This window comes from Peromyscus maniculatus, chromosome 9 (genome assembly GCF_049852395.1).
Source record: "Peromyscus maniculatus bairdii isolate BWxNUB_F1_BW_parent chromosome 9, HU_Pman_BW_mat_3.1, whole genome shotgun sequence".
In the NCBI taxonomy this organism is placed as follows: domain Eukaryota; kingdom Metazoa; phylum Chordata; class Mammalia; order Rodentia; family Cricetidae; genus Peromyscus; species Peromyscus maniculatus.
In genome coordinates this window covers 10,072,954-10,090,914 of record NC_134860.1, presented here as the reverse complement: position 1 = coordinate 10,090,914, position 17,961 = coordinate 10,072,954, and the positions used below count along the sequence as shown (strand labels likewise).

General features: G+C 50.8%; 1 protein-coding gene across 1 annotated transcript in view; it reads right to left on the bottom strand.

Annotated features, from left to right (window-relative positions):
* Window positions 1–17,961, bottom strand: part of Frmpd2 (FERM and PDZ domain containing 2) — a 121,272-nt gene that overhangs the window by 75,522 nt on the left and 27,789 nt on the right. Inside the window, exons 2-10 of the mRNA XM_076544369.1 lie at window positions 17,798–17,923; window positions 16,237–16,394; window positions 11,136–11,201; window positions 8,748–8,939; window positions 8,371–8,503; window positions 7,007–7,091; window positions 5,953–6,088; window positions 4,577–4,648; window positions 3,058–3,232 (exon numbers count right to left, since the gene is read on the bottom strand). Of these exons, the coding sequence (XP_076400484.1) occupies window positions 3,058–3,232; window positions 4,577–4,648; window positions 5,953–6,088; window positions 7,007–7,091; window positions 8,371–8,503; window positions 8,748–8,939; window positions 11,136–11,201; window positions 16,237–16,394; window positions 17,798–17,923 (1,143 nt within the window). The remainder of the gene's footprint in view (window positions 1–3,057; window positions 3,233–4,576; window positions 4,649–5,952; window positions 6,089–7,006; window positions 7,092–8,370; window positions 8,504–8,747; window positions 8,940–11,135; window positions 11,202–16,236; window positions 16,395–17,797; window positions 17,924–17,961) is intronic.

Below are 17,961 nucleotides of genomic sequence, written 5' to 3'. Positions count from 1 at the left end.
TTAGATCAGTTGGAACCTCTGAATATACTGCCCCCATCCCTCTGCTCCCTTGAAAGCTGTTCTCAACCAGACTGAGTATCACGGGCTACTCCCGGGATTTCTGCAGCTCTGCCCCGCTCTGACACTCTGCATATCCTAAGCTGTCTGCTCCTGTGCTCCACCCTCCCACTTCAGTGTGTAGGACAGTGACTTCTCTAGAGTGAGCTCCCACCACAGTTACAAGGTAGGGCTTTAAAATTAGCATCCAGCCTTTGCTGCCTGGGGAGGTATGTGTGGAAAGGTAGGTAGGTGTCCAGGTACTTCTAATGGCCATCACCCAACGCCCCCAGCCCTCCACCCTTGCTGCTGAATTTGACTCCCCACACCATACTGACTTTCCCTGAAGAAGGATCCTCTCCAAGGGGTGGATGAGTTCCCAATACAGTCTGGCTGACAAACCTTCCCAAGATGGTCTCTATCCAGATTCATGATTTCTCCAGGAGGCCCCTCCCTAAGCAGCTCCAGAAATCCAGGAATCATCCCCATGAGAAAGGTTTACAAGCATCTCCTTGACTGGAGGGTAGGGGTTGTGCTCACCTAGATTTTACATATTTGTCCAGTTGGTGTTTTGAGCATGTATGTGCACATTGGTATATATATGAGAGCATCACATGCATGTGCCTATGGAGGCCCGAGGACCATCTTGGATGCCATTACTCCAACACCACCCACCTTTTTATTGAGATGGGGACTCCAGGTGGCCTGTAACTCCCCAGGTAGGGTATACTGGCAGGCCAGCAAGCCCCAGAGATCTGCCCGGCTCTGACTCCCCAACACTGGGATTACAATGAGACACCATCATACTCAGATGTCCTTTGTACATGAGTCCTGGGAATCAAACTCAAGTCGTCCTGCTTCCAAGACAAGCACTTTCCCAATTGAGCTGTCTCCCAAGCCTGACTTTTACTTGGATTATACATTTCAAATAAATAAAATGCAATGTTTTCTGTGGGCTACCCAGGCGGAAAGTGCAGCTCGCACCCTCATCAAAGGCTGCTTCTTTTACAGAAGACAGAGACCATTCCAGAAAGCCACTACTGGTCCAAATGCAGAGAACAACTGACCATGGGGCACCCAGCCCCAACTGGTGTGTCTACAACACAACTCCTGCACCCAAAGCTCCAGGATCATGGTAGAGGAGGGAGCAGAAGGACTGTGAGAGCCAGGAGACCAGAAAGTCTGCTGTAAGGTTGTGTCTTCTGGATACAGCAGGAAAGCCACGCCCATGAAATCTAAAGAGTATAGCTGACTAAATAAGATAAGAATAGTGGCAACGCCAACTGGCATGCCAACATCAATAGGGGAAATTTCACAGGGCTCTAACCCTAGATGAAAAGCGACAGGCAACTAATGACTGTTGAGAGAGAAGGGACAATTAGTTTTCCCCAGAGATGAGCGCTCTAATTAGTTATCCAATACCAAGTGTCATCCCTGAAAACATATACATCTAAGCAACACTAAACACTGAACAGACTCAGCAGGTTATGTGTGTATGTGGGGGTGGGGTGCTGTGGGATGTTAATGTATGTCCTGTGGGAGCCCTTCTTGGGTTCCTTGTGGCGTTACCCAGCAGGTTTGCATAGAGGATGATTAGGACCATGGGCCTGGGTGCAGGTGTCTGAGATGGTCTGCACTTGGCTGTACTGGGGGATGGTCTGTATGTCAAGTTGCTCTGATTGGTCAATAAATAAAACCTGATTGGTCGTGGCTAGGCAGGAAGTATAGGCGGGACTAACAGAGGAGAAATAAAAAAACAGGAAGGCAGAAGGAGACGCTGCCAGCCACTGCCAGGACAAGCAGCATGTGAAGATGCTGGTAAGCCACGAGCCACGTGGCAAGGTATAGATTTGTAGAAATGCGTTACTTTAAGATGTAAGAACAGTTAACAAGAAGCCTGCCACGGCCATACAGTTTGTAAGCAATATAAGTCTCTGTGTTTACTTGGTTGGGTCTGAGCGGCTGTGGGACTGGCGGGTGACAGAGATTTGTCCTGACTGTGGGCAAGGCAGGAAAACTCTAGCTACGGGGGGGGGGGGGGGGGGGGGGTGCAAGCGTGTGCATGTGACAATAATAATTAATGAATAAGAGATCATAAATTTGAGAGATGGGGCATGGGAAGGATTGGAGGGAGGAGTGGGAGGGGAAAAGTGATATAACTATATTTTAATTAAAATGTATCTTTTTAAATAAAGTGATTTGAATAGCTTTTGGTACTCAGCAGGCACTTAAAAAGAATACAATTCTTCTTAAAAAGTGCTTCCATTTGTATGTTACAAAATTTAAACTCCACTGATTATGACCTACATCACAATACAGAATGGCTGTTCTTTCTATTTAGAAATGGTGTCCTTGTGGTGGGGGTGGGGTCTGATGAGAACTCTAGGGAGATAAGGACACTGCCACCAGCCCCACTGTGACACACTAAGAGTTCACAAGCCCCTCTTTAGAAACTGGAGAATGAGGAACACCAAGACTCTAATACCTCACAGATGGGCCCTGGAGCTCAGACTGAAGTCCCATGAAATCTTTTCTCAGCTTCTTTTCATTCTGCACTCTACACTGAGGTTGAGGAACTCCATCTACCCTACGGGAGTACTTTCAGGAGGGGAGGGGGAAAAGCCTTTCATAGAAAGAGAAACTTGGGAAAAAATGTTTGAAAACCATTCTCTCAAGAACGACTACCTTGGGTTCTTGGGGGCCAAGGTGCACAATGCCAGCAGCACCTCAGATAATTTACAAATGTTTTTAATATTTGTTTGTCTAACTTCAGAGTGCTATAACTGATCAGACCCAGCAAGCCACAAACCCATATCCTACCCCGACTCTTTCATGACAATCTGTGCTCACTTGACGCTTTTCACACAGGTACCCAGAGCATCCTCTGTGCTAACTTGTGTTGAGTTAAGCAAGGTTAGGTGTCCCAGGATCAAGCAATATTTCAGGAGGAACAGAGTCCAGGTCCCCATGTACCTGGGTTCCCAGAAGCTCATGTCAATAATGTCCCCAGCAAACGCCTACCTTTCACATAAGCCAAACCGAAGTAGGTGGTCTCTTCAAGGTTGATGAAGGACATGACAACATTGAAGACAGCTCCTGCTGTGGACTCCATGTCACACTTCACCTCCAGACACTGTCTACTCAGCAAGACCACACAGAGGTCTCTGAGAGCCAAGTAGGACTTCCCTTTTTTGGTCTGAAAACAATAATAGTACCAATGGCCACAATTAAGATGAGACTGTGAGTCTTTAACCTGGGCTGGTCAGGCTAAGCATGTCCCATGGATTACCTCATTTCATTGTCTACCCACCTAGGAAAGGAGTATAGTTTGGCTTCCCATTATCAGATGAGAAACTGATGCTTAGAGACAATGAGGGACTTTCCAAGAGTTGCACAGTTGGTAAGAGAGAGAAGCCAGACCCAAGTCTGAGCTCTCTGAAGAACCTATGAGGTCTGCAATGTGGGGAGATAAGATCCATATCTTTCCCCAGCTTTCCCTCAGACTCATCCATGAGTCATGCACCCCTGACTGAGCCAGAGAGGGTTTTCTAGTGTTTATCTACATTGCTCTGAGCTACAGAAAAGACAGGCATAGGGATGGCATAGGAACCTGGGAAGGGAAAGACACCACCCGAGGCTTCCCACAGCCCTGCCTCCAAAAGACCCAAGAGCCAAAAGGCAGCACAGCCAGACAGGGTTGGCCAGACAGGCCTCTTGGCTCTGGGAGCATGGAAAATGGGAAGGTCGTCTTCCCAAATGCTCAACATTAGCTGAGAACCTCACGGCCCCAGGCTGGGCATGAAGCATGAGGCCATGTGCTTGGCTGAGCTGGGTAGCACCCCCATATAGTGCTCTCCCTCTGCCAGACCCTTCTCCTAAAATCCCCCTGCCTCACTCCCTCCCTTCTTGTCTCCTTAGAGCCATTTCCCTGGCTAAGGGAGTGACTTTTTCCCGTCCTCACCCAACATCTTCTACCCTCTTCCATCTTTCCATGTATTCTCAATGTTTTCAAAGCACAAAGCGCAACCTGGCATGCTTTTCTATTATGCTTTTGTCTCTCTTTTCCTCCTCCTGCCAGACTGTAGGCCTCACACGAAAGGACTTTGTTCACCCAAGCATAGAGTGGGGCCTGGCAGAGCACCTAGCCCGTGGAGATGCTGCTGGCATTTGTGCTGAGGGAGGAGATGGGGGCTGAGCTGAGATTAGGGCTGTGAGGACAGAACTGGAGGCCACAAGGAGCTCCTCTCAGAGGGGAGAAGGAGAGGCAGGACTAGCGTGGCCACGCCCTGGCAGGGGTCTGAAGGGATGGGAGAGATGGAGAAGACGAAGTGGATGGAAAGGAGAACGCTAATCTTTAAACAGCTTTGAGAAGGCAGCATGAGCAGAAATAGGAGGAAGAGAGGGAGAGATATGAGGGCTCATGAGAGAAGGGCCTAGAACAGGGAGACTACCAAGACGTCCCCTGGAAAGACCCAGTCAGCCTTGAGTTTGTTCGGCTTGAGGATGCTTTCCTGTCCCACCCAGCCTAAGCCGTAGTTACCACAATGGATCCAGGCAAATGTAGGGTCACCGGGGCCTCGCCGGCCAACAGGATGAACTCTGGTCTGGAGAACTGAGAAAAACATCCAGAATTACCAAAGATGGAAGAAAAAAGGGGTCCCAGGCTTTGGAGCTCATCTCTGGCTCCTGATGCCCCTCAAAGAAACAGCTTTCGGCAAGACAGAGATGACACGGGCAGAGACCCGTGCTGCTGTCCACCTCAGCCGTGAGGTGTAGGAGACTGACAGCATGCTGACTCTCACTGGATGCGTTGTTAGAGGGTAACATTTACCCACCAGCACATACTCTTCATGTGTATCAAAAGCCTAAAACAAGTGGGTCTAGAGGCGAACACGCCTGTAGCCTCAGTACTCACGAGGTTGAGGGAGGAACATCAGAAATCTGATGAGCTACACAGTAAGACCCTATCTCCAAAACAAAAAATAAAAATAAAACAAAACAACAAAACTTAAAAGAAAATCGAGGACTGAGGAGATCTTCAGTCGGTGAAGTGCCAAGGGCAAGCATGAGGACCTGAGTTCCATCCCCCAGAGCTGGTGTACAAGCCAGGCACAGTGGAGTTACACCTAAAATCCCAGCACAGGGAGATGAGGACAGGGGCAGTCTAACGGAATTTGGTGAGTTCCAGGTCTGATGAGAGACCCTGCCTCAAAAAAAAAAAAAAAGTGGCAAGCAATTAAATATGACCCCAAAACTGATCTCAGCAAGCTAACTGACCTTAGCCGAGTTCTTCTATCTGCCTATGAAAAATCCACAGGAGGTATAAATAGACCACGGGGCCACTCCCTGTCTGTATGTCCTGTTAGCTGGGCCTTCAAGGCTGGGCAAGTTGATGTGGCTGCTCTCTGGTCTCAACTCCTCCACATTTTTCCAATCCTAACAAACAAACACAGACACACACCCGCACGCACGCACGCACGCACGCACGCACGCACGCACACGCACACGCCAACAAGAGAGGAGAACTTCCTAGCTAAGCCACCTTGCAATCCCAGATATGCCCCTGCATTACGTCTGTCCAAAAGGCCTCTCACAAGTGCACTCTGGTCATCTCTCTTACATGCCACACCTGGCTATTGTTCTACACACAGAGCCTCAAACTTCAGGAGAGGTAGGCCTGAAACAAACCTCACATCCTAAACAGCATCTACTGTACAGCCAGTCCAGGGGTCGGGGAGGGGGGTGGATGATACCCAGCTTCAGCTGACCAGGTTCAGGTTTCTGTCAGCACAGGTCTATGAGCCCCAGCCCAGGGTCTCTGAGCACTGAAGCCCCTGCCTGTATCCTCCCTCTGTGTTACAGGTCCCAGCTGGGACCACTCTTGACTGTCTCCCAGCTCCAGACCTCCTTGCTCACCTTTCCCTTTCTTTGTAGGAAATTCCTTGGAGAAGATGTTGCTGGCTGTGAGCTTTCTGCTTCCGCCAAGAGTATAGGCCCCGAGCCACACTGCAGGCCTTCCTCACAGTCACAGGGACCGGCGCCTGCAAAAGCACTGGCCAAGAGTGAGGAAGGATAAAGCACTTGATGATGTAGCCCTCGGACTCAGCTGCCACCTCCTGTTATTTCCCACATCATGAGAGAGAACACAGCATCTTCCACTGGTGAAGCTGAGGCCTGCAGAGGTTAAGGTGGCTATACAACCACAGGCTGGGGAACTACTTAAGGTATAAGACCACACATACCCCCCCTTCATCACCCCAGGATTCTGCCTCTGTGCTCACCCTGACTCCAAGGTCCCAATATTCCCTAAATAGATCATGGCTCTGACTTTGTTTTTGGAATTTGAGACATTCAAACTGTTTTGACAATAAACAGTCCACGTACCACCTACTGGTGCTTTGGCCAACAGCAGACCAACTGTGTGTGCAACAGGGATCCTGGGATACAATGAAGCTAACAAACTCCAGTCACCTAGAGAGGCCGAAGCCATCACAGTGTGCACAGTATGTCACGGACTCATGGGGATGCTGGGGTAACAAACCCACTCCCCGGGAGTGAAGCCTCCCCAGTCAGTGATTCAGCTGGTCATAGATGCAGAAGATGACCAGAGAGGCCAGGAATTCAGGCTAATCCCTGCTGAAATCAGCATGCCCCAGTCATGAGCTCTGAGTAACTGTGGCCTGTAGCCACTGTGCTTTGGGGCTGTTTGCTGTGTAGCAGGCAGGGTGTGCCTAGGGATCATGGCTAAAACACCAGTGCCCAGGTTGTTCCATCTCTGGGCCGGAACGGGATTCCCGGGAGATATGGGGGGGGGGGGGGTTCCTGACCAGACTGTTGCCAGCAGGCAGTGCATTCCTTGGCTTTTCACTAATGTCATTTTCTGAATGGGCTTCTCATCACTAATCAGCAAAGAGTCAGGGTGTGTAGACTCCCACACCAAGTTCACAGCGCTCGAGAGCAGGAGACTCACCCATTAACGAAGCTGCACCGACTGTGTGCTGTGGTACTCCAGCGTCGCTCCGAGGAGCTCTGGGTCTCTGTGCTTCTCTCTGAAACTAATAGAAAAGTATGGTGGGTAGGGGCAATGCAAAGGAACAGCTTGGCTTTAGAGGGTAAGCAGCCCAGAGTGTGGATACCACCACAGCTCATCAGCTGTCTGCCCTTGGTGAAATCACTAACCGCCTCTGAGTCTGTATTCTCACAGTGCAAGTGGAAATGACAACCCCAAAAGTAGGGAGGTGAGAAGAGTGTTGGGGGCGGGGGTAAGCCTAACGACAAAAGGATCAATAGTTCCAGGCTGTATTATGAGATTCTGTTTCAAAATGAATAAGCAAATAAATAGGATGCGATGGTAAATACTGATCAGCTTGATGAGACCTGGAATGAAACCTCTGGCTATGTCTTAAGAGACTTTCTGCAATCGGTGTAATTGAGATGGGAAGATCAGCTCTAACTATGGGTCACGCCATTCTACGGGCTGGGTTCCCAGACCGAATGAAAAGAAGAGAGTGAGCTGAGAACCAGCATCCATCGCTCTCTGCTTCCTGACTGCGGATGCCCTGTACCCAGCTGCCAGTCACTCCTCCCACCATGCCTTCCTACATCGTGGACGATGTCCTCAAACTGTGAACACAACCAAACCCTGCCTCCTCCGGGTGCTTTTGTCTGTTACTGCCTCACTGTGACAAGAAAAGGAGCTACACCATAACTAAGTTCAGACAGCTGAGAAGCAGATAAAGGCACATAAAGGGTATGTAAAAGCCACCCTCTCAGCACACCTAGAGTAAAAACAAACAAACAAAACAGCTGTTTATGACTTATTTGTGTGTCATTCCATTTAGAAGGTCATGTTTAAAACCTTTTTCTGTTTGGGGGCTGGAGAGATGGCTCAGTGGTTAAGAGCACTGGCTGCTCTTCTGGGGGCCCCCAAGTTGAGTTCCCAGCACCTACATGGGGGTTCATAACCATCTGAAACCCCAGTTACAGGGCATCTGGCCTCCACAGGCATCAGGTATGTACATGGTAAACAGATAAAACACTCATGAATAAAATAAAATTAAACATTTTTCTTGCTTTTTCTAACTTGTTCTCATCAATTTGAATAAACTAGACTCCAATTTAAACAGCTGGTATTTAATATAATTAACTCTATTCAACCGTTAAAACTTTAGTAGGCACAGTGGCCATAGGCCCAGGCCCTTAGCACTTCCTTAGTACTTGCATGGGAGCTCTCTGTGTATACAGCAGGGATGTCCACACTCAGAGCAGGAGACAATGGAAGGGTCATTTTGAGTACCCTCTGCCTAAACAGGACTGCTCAGAGCCTTCACTCACCTCTTCGAGGCTGCAGACCATCAGAGGCCCGAGCTCCAGGGCTCTCACTGCCAGCCCGATGCAGCTTGCTCCTGAGAAAGTAGCTTCTGCTCTGCTGCTCACAGGCACCTTCCTCTACAACTCTTCTCTCCACCTGAGTAGAAGAGATTGATGGAAACGCATATTAGCAACCAGGTCAGACAGGTGCATTGATACCAACATAGGCAAACTACCCTGTCAGGCTAACTAACTCCTCATGGGCATCTGCCAGACATCAAACACGGAGCCCCTGAATTTTTTACTGAATTTCCTTTTAATTAAAATTTGGCTGATTTAAATTCCACTAGCTACACACGGCTAGTGGCTCCCCAGTGGGAAAGATGGGTTCTATAACTGACCTCGGAGATGGTGCCCAGCACCAAGCCCACCAGCCGACTGATGTGGAGACTGGCAGGGGCTGGGTACACCGCCACTTCTTCCTGATGAACCCGGCAGGCTTGCAGAACGGCCTGCAGTGGCCGCCGCCTTCGAGGCTGGTCTTCACACATGGCCAGCAGGAGGGAGTGCAGTGGCTCTCGAAGCTGCAGGGGCTGCAGAGCACACACCGGTGAGAAGCTGCAGGGCACTGTGGGGGTCTGAAAGGGAGCGGCACTACTAGGAGGTGTGGCTTTGTTGGAGTCGATGTGATCTTATTGGAGGAAGTGTGTCACCCTGGAGGCGGGCTTTGAGGTTTCTTTTTCTCCAGTTTTCCTAGGTATAACAGTTAGTCGACTTCCTGTCACCTGCAAGATGTAGGACACTCAGCTATTTCTCCATCACCATGCCTGCCCGCATGTCACTATGCTCCCTGCCATGATGGACTGGACCTCTGAATTGTAAGTGAGCTACCACAATTAAATGTTTCCTTTATAAGAGTGGCCATGGTCATGGTGTCTCTTTACAGCAATAGAAACCCTAACAAGACGGCACCAAGGCCCACATGCCCTGGCGACTCCAGGAAACAGACTCATCACCACTAGAACATGTTTGCTTCTTCCAGAACACACATCTGATTTGTCATTGAGGCCAAGCAATGGTTTCTACATCTACTGTGCCTGCTGCTCTCTAGTCGGAGCACTTCAGCTCAAATGCAAGCCTGGTAAGCTGGTGGACAGCCTGTGCTGGACATCATGGACCTTGACCTGAGCCAAATGGTCGGCCCCACTAGTGGTTACACACACACACACACACACACACACACACACACACACACACACACACCACTACATTGACTTGGCAGCCCGGTGCTTCCTACACTTATCTGGTGGAGGGGAGGGAGACAATTATCTCATGAGGACTTCCCCCTGGAACATGAGTGCAAGGGAATCAGACCTGTAAATTGAAGTGGCCTTTCATGCAGAGCCATGAGCAGCAGGCAAGGGCTCAGTCACAGTCACTCTTGGTAGAACTCTACACCACACAGGCATCAGGCCAAAGAAAAATTAGTCTTGTACAAGCAGCCTCTTCATGCTCTCGGGGAGCCTGTCTTCACAGCACCCAGGCCACTGGGTCAACTATTACACAGCTCACCAGGGGCCATTGTGTCCAGCACAGCTGCTCTTCATCCTCATTGCCTTAAAGATGGCAAGGTCTTGACCTCAGCAAGCATGGGACCCCACAAATATACAGACAAAAGCCTGACCCAGATCGACCTCAAACAGCAGCAGGGGGCTGGGAAGGCAGAATGAGCTTGTGCGCAGAGGAAGAGGTGCCGGGGAGCTGGGAGAAATGAGCTGGTGTGGGAGTCTGAAAGGAAAGGACTACAGAAGGGGCCATGACAGAATGATAGTGTGGGGCCCCAAAGTACTGGGTACAAACTGGGGCTGGCAGAGCATTAAGTCAGGCACAGGATTGCAAGTCACACGCCCATAAGACAAGCCCTGGGATGTCAGAGACCCAGCCGACAGGAGCAGGGGCCAATTTCTGGAATCCGTGTGCCCTGGTGAGATGCTCAAATATTACCATGGGCAGTAGGTAGCCAGTGTGGGTCTCACCTCAAGCAGGTGAGTTGTGAATAGTTTTCTGCTTAAGAGATGGGGAGAAAGTGAGGAAGGGAGGCAGAGAGAAAGAGAGGGGTTGGTGAGTCAGGAGAGGGTCTCATGGTCAGGTTTAGCAATGCTTCTTACAGACCCAGTGTTTAAAGGGTTCTTATGATGTCAGATGAAAATATGCAGTCACACACACACACACACACACACACACACACACACACACACACACACAGGCACATACACAAATGTGTGTATTCACACAGTGCAACATGCTTTGCTCCATAAAGCTTCTGTGTCTTGAGGCTTGCCATAGTCAGGAACAAGCTAGTGTGAACCTCTTCCAGAGGAGACATTGCAGGGTGTATTTTATCTCAATTACTGAGCACAGAAGCCCTTTCTCAGGGCAGCAGTTCACTTCAGGGAGGGCCAATTCTAAAAGCATTTGGGAGAATACACAAATAACTGTCTGTGTTGTATATGAAATCCTCTAGTTTGCTACTTCCTGTGGCCTGAGAGGACAAGTGAATCTTAACTGCCAGTCTCAACTTGGGTCTGCTCGAGTGTTTAAGAAGACGCTGCGGTTGTTCATGGACTGGGGGAAAGGAGCTGTGCAATCGGCTGGCAGTACCTGTAGAAGGCCTTGCACAGAAGGGTGGTGACGGCCACACTTAATGAATGTGGTCCAGCCTAAGGGAGAGCTCCTAAGCTAATCCAGATGGATGACCTGGTCATTTGTGAGGCATTCTTGTTACAGACCTGGTTTGGTGGAACACGAAACCCCGCTGACCAGTAGAGAGTCATCCCTAAGGAATAGACATGCATCTGCCCAAGAGAAAAGCACATGGTTAGAAGTCAGGCATGTGACTCCACAGCCCTGCATGTGAAGCCCAGCACAGTCTACGGAAGCAAGGGGTGGACATCCGGCCAGCCTGGCACCATCAGCACCTCCTTAATCTTGGCTGCCTCCCACACCGCAGGCTAGAAATGTGTTTCCTAGCTGTAACTATGACTCCCAGATTGGTGAAAAATAAGAAGGAACATCTGTTAGGGTGCTTCTGGAAGGAAAAGCAAAACAAGATGAAACCTTTGCTTTATTAAAAACAAAACAAAAAAAAGCATGTGACTGGTCCCACACTTGCCCTGCCATTTCTACCTGCAATACCATATGACATGTGGAGTCACAGCAGCCACCTTGCAACCCTGCGGAGATAAGCGCAGGGACTAGAATAGAAATATATACCCTGAATCCTTGTCGATATCATTGAGGTGCTGCTACTACCCATAGCTAAATTGCTCCCTAAATAACTAATGACTACCTGTGGCCCTGGCTGTTGTAGCTCAGACTTTCTGTTTCTTGTAGCCAGCCAGCCACCACACCATCTGGGTCAGTCTTACTGCAACGCCCTGTATCTTGTCAGAAAATGACACAGTGCAACAGGAAGAGCGTGGTCCGACTTCTCTGAAGCTCCGGGTTTTTTAAAGTGAGTGTTCTGCCCAAACCCTCCTAAAGATGGAGTACAAAACCCCTGGGGTGTGGTCATTATCATCAGGCCAAGCCCTATGGTAAGCCTTTTGTTTATTTTAGTGTATTTGGTCTTCACAACCACCCTCTGAGGCAGGATTTTTTTTTTTTTTTTTGAGGCAGGATTTTAATTGTCCCCATTTTAGATAAGAGGGAACTGGAGCAAAGGGAGAAACCATAGGATTTGCCTAAATAAGACCCAAACACGAGATTGAATCGAAGCCCTAGAGCCAATGCCCTGAGCCGCATAGCTATGGCCTCCGGATGAATTAAAGTCTTTTGTTGATGGGGGGGGGGGGGGGGCTTTCATTGTAGGAGACAAATTTTTGAAGATCCTTCTCAGGAAAATACTTTGGGAACTGTGCAAGAGAAGCCCCTGAAGTAACAAACCGTGTGTTAAACCCCTGGTTACTGAGCGCTGCTGGGGACTTTCCGGTGTCCTCCAGCACTTGCTGGGAAGGCTTCACCCTCCCCAGGGTAGTCTGGCTTCCATTAGTGCCTTGGGGGAGGTCTGGCCAGTCCTTTGCCTTAGCATCCAGAGCTAGAGACAACCCAGCTCCCCCCCAATCACCCATGTTAGACTAACACAGGTGGTCTGAGGTCCCACATCATGGGGATGAGGAGTCCAGTATCACCTGTGCCTGTAAACTATTCTCTTTATTTACCTGAAATTGCACCCCTATAGTCCAGCCCCACCCCTGGACCCAGTGTGGGAAAGTTCCCAAGCTGCATCTTCATGGCAGTGACCCTGAGCAGAAGTGGGATCCCGGGCACAGCTGCAGTGACGTGAGCAGAAGTGATATCCTGGGTGCAGCTGCAGTGACCTGGGCAGAAGTGATATCCTGGGCACAGCTGCAGTGACCTGGGCAGAAGTGATATCCTGGGCACAGCTGCAGTGACCTGGGCAGAAGTGATATCCTGGGCACAGCTGCAGTGACCTGAGCAGAAGTGATATCCTGTGCACAGCTGCAGTGACCTGGGCAGAAGTGATATCCTGGGCACAGCTGCAGTGACCTGGGCAGAAGTGATATCCTGGGCACAGCTGCAGTGACCTGAGCAGAAGTGATATCCTGGGCACAGCTGCAGTGACCTGAGCAGAAGTGATATCCCGGGCACAGCTGCAGTGACCTGGGCAGAAGTGATATCCTGGGCACAGCTGCAGTGACCTGGGCAGAAGTGATATCCTGGGCACAGCTGCAGTGACCTGGGCAGAAGTGATATCCTGGGCACAGCTGCAGTGACCTGGGCAGAAGTGATATCCTGTGCACAGCTGCAGTGACCTGGGCAGAAGTGATATCCTGTGCACAGCTGCAGTGACCTGGGCAGAAGTGATACCCTGGGTGCAGCTGCAGTGACCTGGGCAGAAGTGATATCCTGGGCACAGCTGCAGTGACCTGGGCAGAAGTGATATCCTGGGCACAGCTGCAGTGACCTGGGCAGAAGTGATATCCCGGGTACAGCTGCAGTGACCTGGGCAGAAGTGATATCCTGGGCACAGCTGCAGTGACCTGGGCAGAAGTGATATCCTGGGCACAGCCAGAGGCACCACTCACACTCAGAACTCTTCATGGATTTCAAGGCTCTGTCCAAAAATGTTCTGGGAGGCAAGCTGAGCCCGGTAGGCTCCATTCCAAATTCTGAATTCATCTTCCTGGGAGACAGCAAGAGGCTAAGAAGGTTTCTGAGGGCAGCTGCTGGCTCTCGGAGCAAGAGCACCAACAGCCTGCGTGGAGGATGAGTGGAGGCAAGGCTGCTCAAGGGACTCCCAGCTGGAGACATGCCCACGCCTGCCACCTGCGCCTGGTCTAGCCTTGGGTATGGTGCTGAGTGTGCTGGCTAGTCTCCGAATGCAGCCAGGGCTGGGGAGGGTCCTAAGAACAGCCCCTGCTGGGACAGCCACGCTCCTGACTCCCCAGATCTCCCTCACAGCCTTCTGCCAAGTTGGATGAAGAGAGAACTGGTGTGGTGAATGGAAGAGAGCGGTGGTCATCAGAGCTGCTCAGATGTAGCAGATCAAGAGACCAGGTGACTCTGCCCACTTCTTGCAAAGGGGCTGAGGACACTGCCTTCAGCCCCTCCTGGAGGCACTCGGAGGCCAGCCAGAATAGAGGGTTAAGCAGCCAACCAAACAGTGTCAGACTCGGTTCAGACTCAGCCCTGCCCCACAGCGGCTCTCCGTGACCCAGACCACTGTCTACTCTTTCCTAGCCAGCCTCTCAGCAGCACACCTGCCCAGATCTGGGCTCAGCCTCTTCTAGCCCTAGAATCCCCTAGGCCCTGACCCTTCTACTGGAGGAGTAAACAGGGGGAGCTGGGTTGTCTCTAGCTCTGGATGCTAAGGCAAAGGACTGGCCAGACCTCCCCCAAGGCACTAATGGAAGCCAGACTACCCTGGGGAGGGTGAAGCCTTCTCAGCAAGTGCTGGAGGACACCGGGAAAGTCCCTAGCAGCACTCACTATCTATCTCAGCTGAGGCCTCTGAAAAGCAGAGCCGGAGGCAAAGATTAGGTGCCAACACTCCATTTAGAAGCTATAAGCCCAGGGCAACGAGAGTTAGGAGAAAGGAGGGAAGAAAGCAAGGACAGATGTGGCACGCAAAGCCACCATGCTGCCACACAGCCCAACAGGATGGTTGGACAGCCGACATAGCTCCCTAGATCTCAGAAGGGATCTCCAGTAGGTGTGCAGAGACTGCACATTTTGACTCCATCCATAAGGGGAAAGAGGAGATAGGATTTGCCCTCTCAGTCCCTCCCTCTTGCCCACCACTGGCTGGGGTTTGTCTCTATAGGCAACTAGCCCTTTCCTGCTCCCTTGAGTTTGCATATCACACTGGTGTGTCCTTGTAGAAAGCCAGAGCTCAGAGTCAGTGTGACATGTTCGTTGAGTCCAGAATGACAGGTAGGGCATGAAGCTGGAGATCCAGACAGGAGTCTGAGAAGCAGCCATGTCCATCCCATCCGGAGACCCGGTGGCTCATCCGGGGATCTCGTGGCTGCAGAGGGTTGCAGGCCCGGAGGGCAGAAGCCACTGTAGTGAGTGCTCCCTGTTTCCATTGCTACGGTAGCATTTGGAGCTACACGGACCCTGATGAGCCAAACACGAAAACCTTAGAGGCCCCAGACTCTTCTCAGCCCAAAGGAAAGCGGCAGCATTCCAGGGTCGTCCTGGGAAGAGTAGTACCCTAGATCTGCAGGTTCCCCATGAAAGGGCAGGGAAGAAGGGTTGTGCCCACCCAGCACTGCACAGCTGCCTTGAAGCACTCTGACATTTGAGTTCTTCTTCTTCTTTTAACTGAAAATACTGGAACATGGTGCTGTTTAGAAGGAAAGCATTTTTCTACTGAGGAAATCCCGAAGTCTCCACTGATGCTGCCATCCAGCATAGGGCACCATGTATTACATGTGTTTTATGATCTCCCTCTCCCCCTCCCTCCCTCTCTCTCACACACACATCACTAAACAAACTTCTGCGTCTCACGTGAGTGCCATCTCTTCTCCTGTCCACTCTTCACTGACACCCATTTTGTTTTAGTTCACGGATGACGTCAACAGTGCACTACCAAGCACCTCTGCAGCTACAGCCGCCTGAACCCGCCTGAGGATAAACGCCTATGGACAGGGGGCTGGGTCCTCTGGAAGGCTCCTGCTTCATGTTGCCAGTGGCCACATTATGAAGACCGTTTGCCCACGGTGTTCCCCAACACTTCTCTTTATGTTTCTCTCTGTGTGTGGTATGTATACATACATGTGGCAGTGGTACACATGCACACACACAACTCTCTCTCTCTCTCTCTCTCTCTCACACACACACACACACACACACACACACACACACACACACACACACACACACGCGTAGAGGCCAAAGACTGACTGCTGGGTGCCTTTCTTTATCATGCCCACTTTATTTTTTGAGATCTCTTGCTGGACCTAGAGCTTTCCAGTTGAGTAAACTAGCTGGCTAGCTGGGCCCTGGACTCTTCCTCTCTCCGGCTTTCAGCACTGGGATTATAGGTATGCACCCCCACCCCTGGCTTTCTGCAGCTTACATGCAAGCACTCTAACCACTGAGCCATCTCCCCAGGCCCAACACTGTGTTTAGTGCTGCTAAAGCTTGATCTACAAAATTATATTTGTCTCGCTTAACTGACTGAGAAACTTGGGCTCAGGGAAGTCGAACTGCCTTATCCAAGAGCTGGTAAATTGCTGGCAAGAAAGCCCGCAAAGAACATGCTTTAAGCCTCAGAACTGGGGCTGGGCAGGGAGTTTGGGGTGTCTCCCCCCAGGAAAGGCTTTCCCCAGGGTACTGGAGGTAGGGTGCCATGCATTCTACCTGTGATGCTTCGGGCTGCTCATCCTCATTTGGTCCCCGTAGCAGTTCAGGAGCCTTGAATGGCGCAGCCTCTATGTGAGAAACGTGGTCTTGGAAAGAAAGACTCCCAGCTGCTGAAAGCAGGAGTGACCAGGGGCAGACCACATAGTCCGAGGAATCTGGAGAAGAGGCAATGGTGGGGTGTAAGACGGGGCCACTGTGCCAAAAGTCACTTGCTTCAAGGACTGATTCTGACCAAGGCCTATAGCGGCACAGAGCAGAATAAATTCCACCCAGCACATAGAAATGTGTGTTGCAAAAGGTAGTTGTAACTGTGGACAAGAATTTAGCACCTGCGTCTGGATCTGTCTAGGACCGAGAACTTTAAAGTAAAAGATCAAGAAAGGTCAAGACCAGCTGGAAACTGGTGCAGAATTGAGTTCATTGCAGCTGAGTCAGGGCACGGCTCTATAGTAGTTCAGATCCCCCAAGGCAGGGGACAGGAGTGGGAGCTCAGGAGGAAGAGAAGCTAAGGCATGGGTGTGCAGCCTTCCTCCACTGGCTGACACGGGGACCCGGCACCCAGGGGGAGCCTGTGTGCTCTCACATGCCCTGATCCATGCACTGCGGCTGCTAAGTCAATACCTGCCGACAGCACACCTCACAGCTCCAAACTGCCTTTCCATCCCAGCTCCTTTAAGCATCTCTGCTATCAGCACTAGCACATTCTTCTCAGAAGAGGCACTGCAGAGACTTTGCAGGAAGCAGGGGCTCTCCTGCCCTGTCTGGGAGCCAGTGGTATGAATACAAAAAGACCAGGCAGGGGCACCTCTGTCCTGGACTCAGCCACAGGACATGACAGTCCTTGGATACCTCAAGTCCTGGCCTCACCCCGTGACCACTTTCTCATGGACCTGTCCACGTAGAGCTGCAGGCTCCAGTCTTCCTGCCCACACACCATCAGCCTGTTCACCTGCGCGTGCCCACATTCCAAAGGATCACTCCTGACTTCCAGGCCCTCTGAGCCATCACCCGACGATTGCCTCATTGCTGGGCCATGACTGTAGACTACCTCTGGCCAGGTCATCTAGAGACCCTCATCATCATGAGCTACAAACACAGCTCCTCCATCAGGACAAAACCCAAGCCAAGGAGTGGCTTGTCCCTCACTGGGGACTTGTCCTTGGCTAGGGGTCCATAGAGGATTTTCTTACATCTTCATTCTCTCCAAATCACAGTTTAGTGATTTTCAAGTTAACTTCCCTTGCTTAGACCACAGTGTAGGTTCTGCCTTTGGATGGGACAGGATAGTAGAGCATCTGACTGATGGAGTGTGGGGACATCCCAGGGATGGGTGCCACTGGTCTCTCTGTAAGCACCATGCAAGCCCAAAGCAGAAGTGCAGCCTTTCAACTGTTAGCATGGCATAGGCCTTGGAGACAGGCCACCCCTCAGTAGCTGCCTGCTGGGGACCATTTGTTCTTTTGTTCTAAAAGCTTAGGATTGATCACAGACCAAGAAGCTGCCAGAAGGAAGTTTAAGAAACTTCACTTTCAATTTCCTAGGACAGTTGTCCTCTTACCATTACGGAGGTCTTCCAGGAGCCGCTCAGCAGCCAGTGACAAGAGGGACCAGATTTCCTCTTCTGACAGAGCTTCGCCCCGGACCTGCAGGGCACTGGCAAGTGTCACAGAAGCCGCACTCATGCCTGTGAAGACAGAGTTCTGCAATGCCCCATCTCTCCAG